This window comes from Palaemon carinicauda, chromosome 31 (genome assembly GCF_036898095.1).
Source record: "Palaemon carinicauda isolate YSFRI2023 chromosome 31, ASM3689809v2, whole genome shotgun sequence".
Lineage (NCBI taxonomy): Eukaryota > Metazoa > Arthropoda > Malacostraca > Decapoda > Palaemonidae > Palaemon > Palaemon carinicauda.
The window spans coordinates 58957140-58969639 of record NC_090755.1 but is presented as its reverse complement, the minus strand read 5'-3'; the positions used below and the strand labels follow the sequence as shown (position 1 = coordinate 58969639).

General features: G+C 36.0%; 1 protein-coding gene across 1 annotated transcript in view; it reads left to right on the top strand.

Annotated features, from left to right (window-relative positions):
- The window catches only part of LOC137624761 (uncharacterized), a 242064-nt gene that overhangs the window by 220317 nt on the left and 9247 nt on the right, over positions 1-12500 (top strand). The window contains exon 4 of the mRNA XM_068355713.1: positions 7710-7852. Within this exon, the coding sequence (XP_068211814.1) occupies positions 7710-7852 (143 nt within the window). The remainder of the gene's footprint in view (positions 1-7709; positions 7853-12500) is intronic.

The following is a 12500-nucleotide window of genomic DNA, read 5'->3' as shown; positions in this document are numbered from 1 at the left end:
CCCCTGTCTGGTGTTCACCAGTCAGGGACATTACCACAGAATAATTGAGGCCTTTCACTGGCCAGGTGGTACTACATTGGTTCCCTCTCTGATTACGGCTCGTTTTACCTTTGTCTAATCATACACCAAATAGTCTGGACTATTGTTTATACATTCTCCTCTTTCTTCATACACCTGAAAACACTTTGCTAACCGAAAAATTCTTCTTCACTCAAGGGGTTAATTCCTACACTGACATTGTTCGGTGGTTACTTTCCACTTGGTAAGGGTAAAAAGTCTCTTTACATATGGTAAGCAACCCTTCTAGGGGGATCCTCCAAAATCAAACTATTGTTCTTAAGTCATTGATAATGCCATAGTCTCTGTATCACGGTCTTCTGTCATGGATTATAGTTCTCTTCCTTGAGGGCACACCCCAAGAATACTATTCCATACTTTTTCTCTTACTCTTATTTTTTTTTTTAATATTGTGTTGGTCAGGCCTGGTGGCTTATCAAGAGGTTGGTAGCTTTTCCTCTATCTGCCTGATGATTTATCAAGAGGTTGGTAGCCTTTCCTCTATCTGCCTGGTGGTTTATCAAGAGGTTGGTAGCCTTTCCTCTATCTGCCTGGCGGCTTATCAAGAGGTTGGTAGCCTTTCCTCTATCTGCCTGGCGGCTTATCAAGAGGTTGGTAGCCTTTCCTCTATCTGCCTGGCGGCTTATCAAGAGGTTGGTAGCCTTTCCTCTATCTGCCTGGCGGCTTATCAAGAGGTTGGTAGCCTTTCCTCTATCTGCCTGGCGGCTTATCAAGAGGTTGGTAGTCTTTCCTCTATCTGCCTGGCGGCTTATCAAGAGGTTGGTAGCCTTTCCTCTATCTGCCTGGCGGCTTATCAAGATGTTGGTAGCCTTTCCTCTATCTGCCTGGTGGTTTATCAAGAGGTTGGTAGCCTTTCCTCTATCTGCCTGGCGGTTTATCAAGAGGTTGGTAGCATTTCCTCTATCTGCCTGGTGGTTTATCAAGAGGTTGGTAGCCTTTCCTCTATCTGCCTGGCGGTTTTATCAAGAGGTAGGTAGCCTTTCCTCTATCTACCTGATGGTTTATCAAGAGGTAGGTTGGTACCCTTTCCTCTACCTGCTTATATATCATTACTGAATTCTTTTCAGCTGAAGTAGCTATCCTGGAGGCTTAGCCTTACATGGAGTGTCAGCTGCACAATGTTGACCAATGCGACAATTTGTCTTTAGTCTATGAATTGTATGAGTCGCTTTGCAGTTATTCGTGTGTGTGTATATATATATAATATATATATATATATATATATATATATATATATATATATATATATATATATACATATATATATATATATATACATACACACACATATATATATATACTGTATATATACATACATATATATATATATATATACATATATATATATATATATATATATATATATATATAGTTTTTGTAATCATTGTTGATAAGTTTGTTATCAAGTATGATGAGACAGTTTAATTGCTTTTTCAATATACACTGCTTAAATACATATCAAATGAGAGAGAGAGAGAGAGAGAGAGAGAGAGAGAGAGAGAGAGAGAGAGGAGAGAGAGAGAGAGAGAGAGAGAGAGAGAGAGAGAGGGGGGGGGGGTTTCCATTTATCAATGAATGAATTAAACAAGATAGAGAAAATCTGTTTGAATATATAACAAATGAGAGAGAGAGAGAGAGAGAGAGGAGAGAGAGAGAGAGAGAGAGAGAGAGAGAGAGAGAGAGAGAGAGAGAGAGAGAGAGAGAGAGAGAAAGGGTTTTCATTTATCAATGAATGAATTAAACAAGATAGCGAAAATCTGTTTGAATACATAACAAATGAGAGAGAGAGAGAGAGAGAGAGAGAGAGAGAGAGAGAGAGAGAGAGAGAGAGAGAGAGAGAGAGAGAAGGAATTAGGGGAAAGGAATCACGTCAGGGATACTAATATGTAAACAATCCAGAATAGCGTTTCAAGGGAGTCTCCGACCGTCGCCTCTCTGAAAATTTATCTCACTAATTTACTTTGGAACGTGGTTGGGAATTCGCAAGCGGGGAAACACGGCTTAGAGTTAGCTATTATGGTAAATGCGAGGGGAGACATTAATGCGGTTATTTTGATGGGGACGACACCTGTTGTTGTTGTTGTTCTTGTTGTTGTTTTTGTTTGTTATTGTTTTTTTTATGTTGTTGCTTCTGCAGGGAGACATAATGCGATGTTATTTTGATTGGGACGACACCTGTTGTTGTTGTTGTTTTTGGTTATTATTGTTGTTGTTGATGTTGTTGTTCCTGCAGGGAGATATAATGCGATAATATTTTGATTGGGATGATAGCTGTTGTTGTTGTTTTTGGTTATTATTGTTGTTGTTGATGTTGTTGCTCCTGCAGGGAGACATAATGCGATGTTATTTTGATTGGGACGACAGCTGTTGTTGTTGTTTTTGGTTATTGTTGTTGTTGTTGATGTTGTTGCTCCTGCAGGGAGACATAATGCGATGTTATTTTGATTGGGACGACAGCTGTTGTTGTTGTTTTTGGTTATTGTTGTTGTTGTTGATGTTGTTGCTCCTGCAGGGAGACATAATGCGATGCTATTTTGATTGGGACGACAGCTGTTGTTGTTGTTTTTGTTTGTTATTGTTTTTGTTGATGTTGTTGCTCCTGCTGGGGCAGGGAGACATAATGCGATATTATTTTGATTGGGACGACAGCTGTTGTTGTTGTTTTTGGTTATCATTGTTGTTGTTGATGTTGTTGTTCCTGCAGGGAGACATAATGCGATGTTATTTTGATTGGGACGACAGCTGTTGTTGTTTTTGTTTATTATTGTTGTTGTTGATGTTGTTGTTCCTGCAGGGAGACACAATGCGATAATATTTTGATTGGGACGACAGCTATAGTTCTTGTTGTTGTTGTTGTTGTCGTTACTACTACTACTACTACTACTGCTGCTATTACTACTACTACTACAGCTGCTGAACGCAAATGGTTGTCAAATGACGATGGGTGAAATTATTCGGAGACTTAATTTGTAACGTGATAACATTCTTCTATTCACTAATAATTACTAGTGTGAGTTTGGCGCTTTGACATTGGCAATATCGTCAAGACATAAAAAGTCTCCTATAATAGTAACTTAGGACTATCAAGCATCGCCAAATGGCTCTACTATACTCATTTTTTCTTAATGAGGCGCAATTGCACTGACTCGCAGGGGTGCCTTTTTAGCTCGGAAAAGATTCCTACTAGCTGATTGGTTGGACAAAATCATTCTAACCAATCAGCTATTAGGAAACTTAGCTCGGAAAAGTTTCCTACAAGATAATTAGTTGGACAAAATCATTCTAACCAATCAGCTATTAGGAAACTTAGCTCGGAAAAGTTTCCTACTAACTGACTGGTTGGACAAAACTAACTGATTGGTTGGACAAAAGCATTCTAACCAATCAGCTATTAGGAAACTTAGCTCGAAAAAGTTTCCTAATAACTGATTGGTTGGACAAAATCATTCTAACCAATCAGCTATTAGGAAACTTAGCTCGGAAAATTTTCCTACTAGCTGATTGGTTGGACAAAATCATTCTAACCAATCAGCTTTTAGGAAACTTAGCTCGGAAAAGTTTCCTACTAGCTGATTGGCTGGACAAAACTATTCTAACCAATCAGCTATTAGGAAACTTAGCTCGGAAAAGTTAACTTTTAGGTGATTTGGTTGGACAAAAACATTCTAACCAATCAGCTAGTAGGAGACTTTTCCAAGCTAAAATGGCACCCCTGCGAGTCGGTGCAAATGCGCCTCATTAAAAAATGAGTATAACCCTGATCAAGAAGAGAAAAGCTCAAAGTATTCCACTACGGAAGGCCATGGGTCACTAATAAAGTAAATGGCGTATAAACTGTCTCTTACTGGTGGTAATATTGCAGAGCAAACTCGAATTAAGCAGCAAAATTAAATAAAAAACGTTATTAAAACTCGCAATGCGATTCTTGAAGACCTCCTGGGAAGCGTTTTCTATATGTATTTGTTGATATCACCGCCACCTGTTCCGTTCAAAAATTCTTCAAATGATATAGGTCTCTACACAATAATTAGGAATATTTAAGAAATCATAATAAAATATCTCGTCCGTCTGTTTATTTAGTGAAGAATTCTGATTATTTAATTTTCTTGACAACATAATCAGATGTTGAATGTAGGAATTCTGTTCAAGATTCGAATGCGAAAATTTAAAAGAACCTCTAAAAATAAATTCCTGTAAAAAATAACTGAATTAAAAGATTTTCTTTCTTTTAAAAAGAAAGGTTGGTCTTTTCCCACAGACTGCGTTTTATTCGCGATAATTGTAAACCCATTGCGATCACTAGATCATCTCTAGAACTATTTACCTTCCTCGTGTACCAACCGTGTGTCACACGATCGTACATAAATTATTTTGTATATATTATGCTTGTATCTGCGCTCTTCCCTCGCACTAAAAAGAACCAGAATAAACATGTCTGCGTTTTTCCTCTGTAACATTGTCTGTTTCTCGAACATGAAATTTCCTGTTGCCTTGAGGTTTTGTATATAAAGGAGAGTGTTCTTTAATAAAGTTACTCAGTTGATTGTTTCCTGCCTTTGAGTCACAACCTTCTCTCGGCTCGTCACACTCGTTATCTTCAAACCTCATGGGCTGGTCATGATGTTAGTGCACCTTATCTAAGTGCTTTGAAGGCATTACTAAAAGGTCTTGACTATGTCCGTGTGTGTCTGTGTATTCAATTGAAAGACTAAACCTAATAAATGGTCTTATGTAAGCAATGCTTCATGCGCTTCTGTGAGGATGAAGCAAGGGCTGGGAATATGCTTTCAGACGAAAACTACGATATATGCTTACATGACTTGGTCACTCTCACACACACACACACACACACACACACACACACACACACACAAACACACACATATATATATATATATATATATATATATATATATATATATATATATATATACTGTATATATATATATTTAATATATATATATATATATATATATATATATATATATATATATTACTCATGATTTCAACCACTGTAAATATCAAGCACAATGGCATTTAATACGGATTTTTGCCTTGGTAATGTCCACTGGAATTCATTTATGTAATAGCTTCTGGCCAGGCAGAGATTCGAACTTGTGCCACTCAGCCGAAACCATGCCTGCGTGGACTCAACCACCAACTGAGCTATCAAGAGAGATCTCTTGTGTGTATATGTGTGTGCGTGTATGTGTTTGTGAGTGTGGGGTGCATGTCCAGCACATACATAGGCAGCACCAAAAATAAACAATTTCGGCCGAGATTGGCTAAAATGAACCAGGTAATGAATGTTAATAACACAACAGGTAGAGGTATCAGCACTTCAATCCTCCACTAACAACCTGCATGAACCAAATGTTTTTGTTTACCAGTCAGACCTACTTTAAAGGTTTCAAGGTCGCTCATGAATGGCAGAGGTAAGGGAAAGTGACAATGCGCCCAAGCCCCTTCTCCACCCAAGCTAGGACCAAGGAGGGCCAGGCAATGGCTGCTGATGACTCAGCAGCTAGACCTATAGGCTCCCCCAAACACCCCATTATTTTATCACAACGATGGTGAGGTTGCCGCGACCAAAGGAACTAACGACTTTGAGCGGGACTCGAACCCCAGTCTGGCGATCACTAGACAGGGACGTTACCACATCGGCCATCACAACCTTGTACATTATCTTTGAATGTTGCTAAAGGTTATCATCGAACTTTTATTTCTAAAATTTTCGCCGAAGGCGCTCGTCCAACAAGCATCATCGCTAGAGTTGTGGTAGCCTATTGGAAACGTCCATGACAAGTGTTCCGCGGCTGTGGGGTTCGAGACCCGCTCAAGCTCGATAATTTCTTGCAGTGTGTGAAACTTCACCATTCTTGTGAGCTAATGATGGGGAGCTTGGGGGAGCCTGTATTTCCATCTGTTGAGTCATCAACAGCCGTTATCTGGCCTCCATAGACCTAGCTTGGGTGGATTTAGGGTTTGGGCACTGATCATATGTGTATTTGATCAGTCTCTATGGCATAGTCCTCCTTGGGCATTGTCACTGTCCCTTCCCTCTGTCATTCATGAGTGATCTTTAAAAAACTTTAAATCTTTGAATATCATCGATAAACGTTGTCGTCAGTTTTTGAGCATCTTTAAATATGTGGTCAAACGTACTCTGCTAATTATCTTCGACCTTCGTATAATGTCATAGATGAAAATAGGTGAACATCGTCTCGAAGGTGTGACGGGCCGAGAGAAGGTTGTGACTCAAAGACAGAATGAAAACAACAGAGTGAGTTTATTATAGAACACTCTCCTTTATATACAAAAGCTCAAAGCAACAAGAAATTTCATGTTCAAAAACAGACACTGTTACAGATAGGAAAAGCAGACATGTTTATTCTGGTTCTTTTTAGTGCGAGGGAAGAGCGAAGATACAAGCATAATATATACACAAAATGAATTATGTACGATCATGTGACACACGGTTGGTACAAAGGCAAAGAGCCAACGGTGATTCCATATGAGAGAAGGAAAAGAAGAGTAAACTCGACCAAACTACAAGATGAGGTTTAGGTGTATGGGACTAAATATGATCAATGTATAGGAAGCACTAGTGTATGCCCAGTAGAAATTGATGATGAAATGTTTGTATGGGGGTCCATGTACTGCTGATGACACCTCTGTGTCATTTCATTAAACAGCTCTTGTAGAGACATTTTCTGCACAGGTAACTTATCCACAAAGCAGAAGTTAACTTAAAAATGTTTCAGTGACTGTTGTGCTGATTTTCTACGCAACCTTCACATAAAACAGATAAGGGAAATTTACAAGCCAATCGGACAAGCATTTTTACACCTCCATTTACATTAGGTATGATGGCGAAATGAATTTTAAGTGCCTATTTGTTAACGTCCCTGACTGGTGATCGCCAGACTGAGGTTCGAGTCCCGCTCAAACTCGTTAGTTCCTTTAATGGCTGCAACCTCACCCTCCTTGTGAGCTAATGATGGGGGGTCTGGGGAAGGTTTATAGGTCTACCTGCTGAATCCTCAGCAGCCGTTGTCTGGCCCACATGGCCCTAGCATGGGTGGAGAGGGGGGCTTGGGCAATGATCATATGTATACATGATCTCTAGGGAATTGTCATGGTTACTAGGGCATTGTCACTGTCCCTTGTCTCTGCCATTCATGAGTGGCCTTTAAACCTTAAACGGAATGTAAAATTTCCTCGAAGGAAGTGCTAAGTCTTGACCCTCAAGAGGGAAAATACCAGACACTATGGAACAGGTGTGATTAACTAATGTCACTGTCCCTTGCCTCTGCCATTCATGAGTGGCCTTTAAACCTTAAACGGAATGTAAAATTTCCTCGAAGGAAGTGCTAAGTCTTGACCCTCAAGAGGGAAAATACCAGACACTATGGAACAGGTGTGATTAACTAATGTCACTGTCCCTTGCATCTGCCATTCACGAGTGCCCTTTAAACCTTAAACAGACAGTAAAAATTTCCTCGAAGGAAGTGCTAAGTCTAACCCCCAAGAGGAAATACCAAAGACACTCCGGAACATGGTGTGATTACGTATGCAATTTGCGAGTCCTTACACACGAAGGATATTTATATTTCTTTGTACATTTTCAGAGGTGGACGAGTTGGATGGCGAAGGTGACTTCCGGTCAATCACTCTTCACTGGAAGTATGACCGGGACGTGTCCGGACGTTACCACTTCATTGTGACTTACTGCGAGGACCAATCCTGGGGCAAATACAGGTGTAAAAAGCAGGTGTGTGGCTACAGGTGTTTGTTTAGCTTGACTGATTGGAAAAAGGATATTCAATTTTTTAAATGACACTTAAAAATATCTATCGTTGGTATAGGATTTTTAACATACATGGGAAAAATAACTATGAACCTATATTATTATTATTATTATTACTACCTAAGATACAACCTTAAAAGCTGGATGTCTAAGGGAAACAATAAGGGAAAAGAGCCAAATAAAGAAAAGGAAACAAGAAAATAAATAAAATAATAGCCAAATAAAGAAAAGGAAACAAAAAAATAAATAAACTACATAAGAGGTAATAAGTAGTATATATAAAATATTTTAAGCTCAGTAACAACCTTAAAATACATCTGTCCTATACTGTATAAACTACGAAAGACTTATGTAAGCCTGTTCAACATCATTATTATTATTATTATTATCATTATTAATAGCCAAGATACAACCTAGTTGGAAAGCAAGATACTATAAGCCCAAGGGCTCCAACAGGGAAAAATAGCCCAGTGAAGAAATGAAATAAGGAAATGAATAAATGATGAGGATAAATTAACAATATATCATTCTAAAAACAGTAACAGCGTCAAAACAGATCATGTCCTATATAAACTATTAACAACGTCAAAACAGATATGTCCTATATAAACTATTAACAACGTCAAAAACAGATATGTCATATATAAACAATAAAAAGACTCATGTCAGCTTGGTCAACATAAAAACATTTGTTCCAACTTTAAACTTTTGAAGTTTAAAGTTTAAAAAACATTAGCTGCAAGTTTGAACTTTGAAGTGTCAATGTGGTGAAAGGGTTTGCGTAATGCCATGATCAGCAAAAGCTGTACTAGTCAAGGCCACCTATACTCGGTTGGTTTAGTGTGAGCGATCAGAGAAAAATCTCCCAACATCACCTATCCGCATTGGCGTGCCTGGTGATGGAAACTGGCCTACCCCAGATATAAATGGACATGTCTGAGGCCTTGTACTAGAAACGGCTGCATCTGTTGCTGTTGTTGTGTGTATACATACATACATACATACATATAAATATATATAAATACATACATATATATATATATATACATATATATATACAAACATATATATATATATATATATATATATATATACATATACATATATATACAAACATATATATGTATATGTATATATATATATATACACACATATACATATATATACAAACATATATATATATATATATATATGTATATATATATATATATATACATATACATATATATACAAACATATATATATACATATATATATATATATACATACATACATATATATATTTATATATTTATATATATATACATATATGCATGTATGTACACAGAAACGTACATACAACAGGAGCAACTGCAAGGGAATTAAAACAGAGAGTACCAAGCTATTTCATGTTCTTTGAACATATTTTCCAGGTCATATGCTATTAAATCACATATGAGCATCTCTATAATATATATATATATATATATATATATGTGTGTGTGTATATATATATATATATATATATATATATATATATATATATATATATATATATATATATATCTATCTATCCGTCTATCTATCTATCTATCTATCTATATATATATATATATATATATATATATACATATATATATATATGCATATATATTACATATATATATGTGTATATATATATGCATATATATATATATATATATATATATATATATATATATATATATATATGCTTGTTCTTATAAAAAAAAAAAATTTACTTCAAGCATTTGTAATCAAGTCACCAGGAACCGTTCATTATTCAAGAACTTCTCCACATCTTAAGAAATATTCGCCAGACTCTTGATAATGACCAACCATTGGAATGTCAACCCCAGGCTGTTAAGAGAGAGCTATAAAGCCATGGGGGGGGGGGGAAGAGGGGGGAGGGGGGGGGGGGGGGCAGACTTCCTCCACTGAAATCACCCTTCCTTCGCAAGGCCTCTCACGACTCATTAAGAGCGAAAATTCAGTTAGGTTGGGTGTTTAGGTCATTTCGTGTAAACTTGGTCGCTAAAAGCAAACTTGCGAGATTAAGTGTGGTAGCGATGGAAGATTTCCATATGTGAAAGGAACGAGAGAGAGAGAGAGAGAAATTATTATTATATATAACCATATCTATCTATCTATCTATCTAATTATCTATCTATCTATCTATCTATATATATATATATATATATATATATATATATATATATATATATATATAAATTCATATTTATGATTTAGGCCTAAGCAAAAGGGAAGAAAGGAAGCAGACAGGGAGGTAAAGTAGAAGGATCTAAGCAACGGTTGCTAAGGACTGAAGCAAAAATGCCTACAGTGACCCCCGTGAGGTGCGCTGAGGGTATGACCCATTTTGAGGGAAATATACGATACTGTAAATATGAGGCCATAAAGTATTTTTATCTCATCGTCATATTTATCATTAGTAACTAAGCTACAACCCTAATTGGGAAAGCAGGATGCCATAAGCCCAAGGGCTCCAACTGGGAAAAATAGTCCAGTGAGGAAAGGAAATAAGGTAATATATAAATCACAAGAGAAATAATGAACAATTGAAACAACATGTTTTAAGAACAATAAAAACATAAGAATAGACTTTTCATTAATAGACTATAAAAATTCTCATGTCAGACTATTAATTGGGAAAGCAGGATGTCATAAGCCCAAGTGCTCCAACTGCGAAAAATAGTACAGTGAGGAAAGGAAATAAGGAAAATATATAAATCCCAAGAAAAATAATGAACAATTAAAAAACCTTATTTTAAGAACAAAAAAAAACATTAGAATAGACCTTTCATAGACTATAAAAAGTCTCATGTCAGACTATTCAACGTAAAAACATTCTCAGCATGTTTGAGTTTTTGAAGTCCCACCGATTCAACTATAGTCCATTCTTTTATCCAGGTAGATTTGCACAGACTCGCAGCGGTGCCCTTTTAGCTCGGAAAAGTTTCCTGATCGCTGATTGGTTAGAATTATCTCGTCCAACCAATCAGCGATCAGGAAACTTTTCCGAGCTAAAAAGGCACCACTGCGAGTCGGTGCAAATCTGCATCGCTAAAAGAAATGGACTATAGTATTTGGTCAATTACTATTAATTAATTCATTAATTCCCATCAATCAGGCTTACGTCACACCTATCGGGTAGGCTGGCTTTATCAATGATCAATATAGAAGCTAAAACGGAGCTTGAAAACTTAAAGATAAAAATAAAAAATCAAAATAAATACCGAGAAAGACTAAAATTTAAGAGCTGGGATTGAATAGTATCAATTATTTATGAAACTAGTTACCTCTGTTTCTTATTGTTAATAATGTCGTCATTATTACTAGTGTACCCTATATATATATATATATATATATATTATATATATATATATATATATATATATATATATATATATATATATATATATATATATATATATATATATATATACATATATATACATATATATATATATACTGTATATATGCATACACACAGATGCAACTCTTTCAAACACCCCCCCCCCTTTTTCTAACAACCTTTCCCCCTACCCGTGTGATAGGGAAAGACCGAGTAATCATAAAGTCTGACAATACAGCTGTGTGCGACCGGAAAGAAATATATATATATATATATATATATATATATATATATATATATCTAATACCCTGTATATATATATATATATATACATACATATATATATATATATATATATATATATATATATATATATATATATATATATATATATATATATATACACATATGGTTACACAAGAATAAATCGAGACGGTAAATAGCAGCCTTAGTGTCCATTTCATATCATTTTTAACTATAGATGAAGACATCTTCATTTTGCGTACTTGTCGGTGGCACTGGAGAGAGAGAGAGAGAGAGAGAGAGAGAGGAGAGAGAGGAGAGAGAGAGAGAGAGCGCCTCCCCGTATGGTGGAACGTCGTTAATCTAAACATGGCGTGTATTTTCCCGTAGGTTATCGGTGACGTACACAGTATTATCATGTTGTGGAGTTTATTGTTATTACTCAAATTTATTATTATTATTATTATTATTACTATCATTATTATTGTTAATATTAGTATTATTATTATTATCATCATCATTACTATTATTATCATCTTCATCATTATTAATTTTATCATTATCAATTTGTAAATTAATTAACAGAGTGGCTCGCAGCTCCTCCCCAGGAGTGTTCAATGCTCCGATTCTTGAAGCTGGCTGAGCAGGGTAATGATCACCTCGACTTATTCCGCATGAATGTGAGCACGTTATGACTAACAGTCATAATAACATCTACGTTAAGGGTACTAGGATACTAGGACTAGGATACTAGGACTAGAAAACTAGGGAAATTCGAAAAATATACAAAAAAAAACGATGGAAAATAAGAAATATTTGTGACATGAAGCAATTTATATAACGACATAGTTACTAATGATTTATTAAAGTTTATATTTAATGTTATGTTACAAAAATAGGAAAAACTAAATATCTACTGTTAATAGGTAACATTGCTTAACAATTCACAATGCTTGTTACACATTTGAGAGAGAGAGAGAGAGAGAGAGAGAGAGA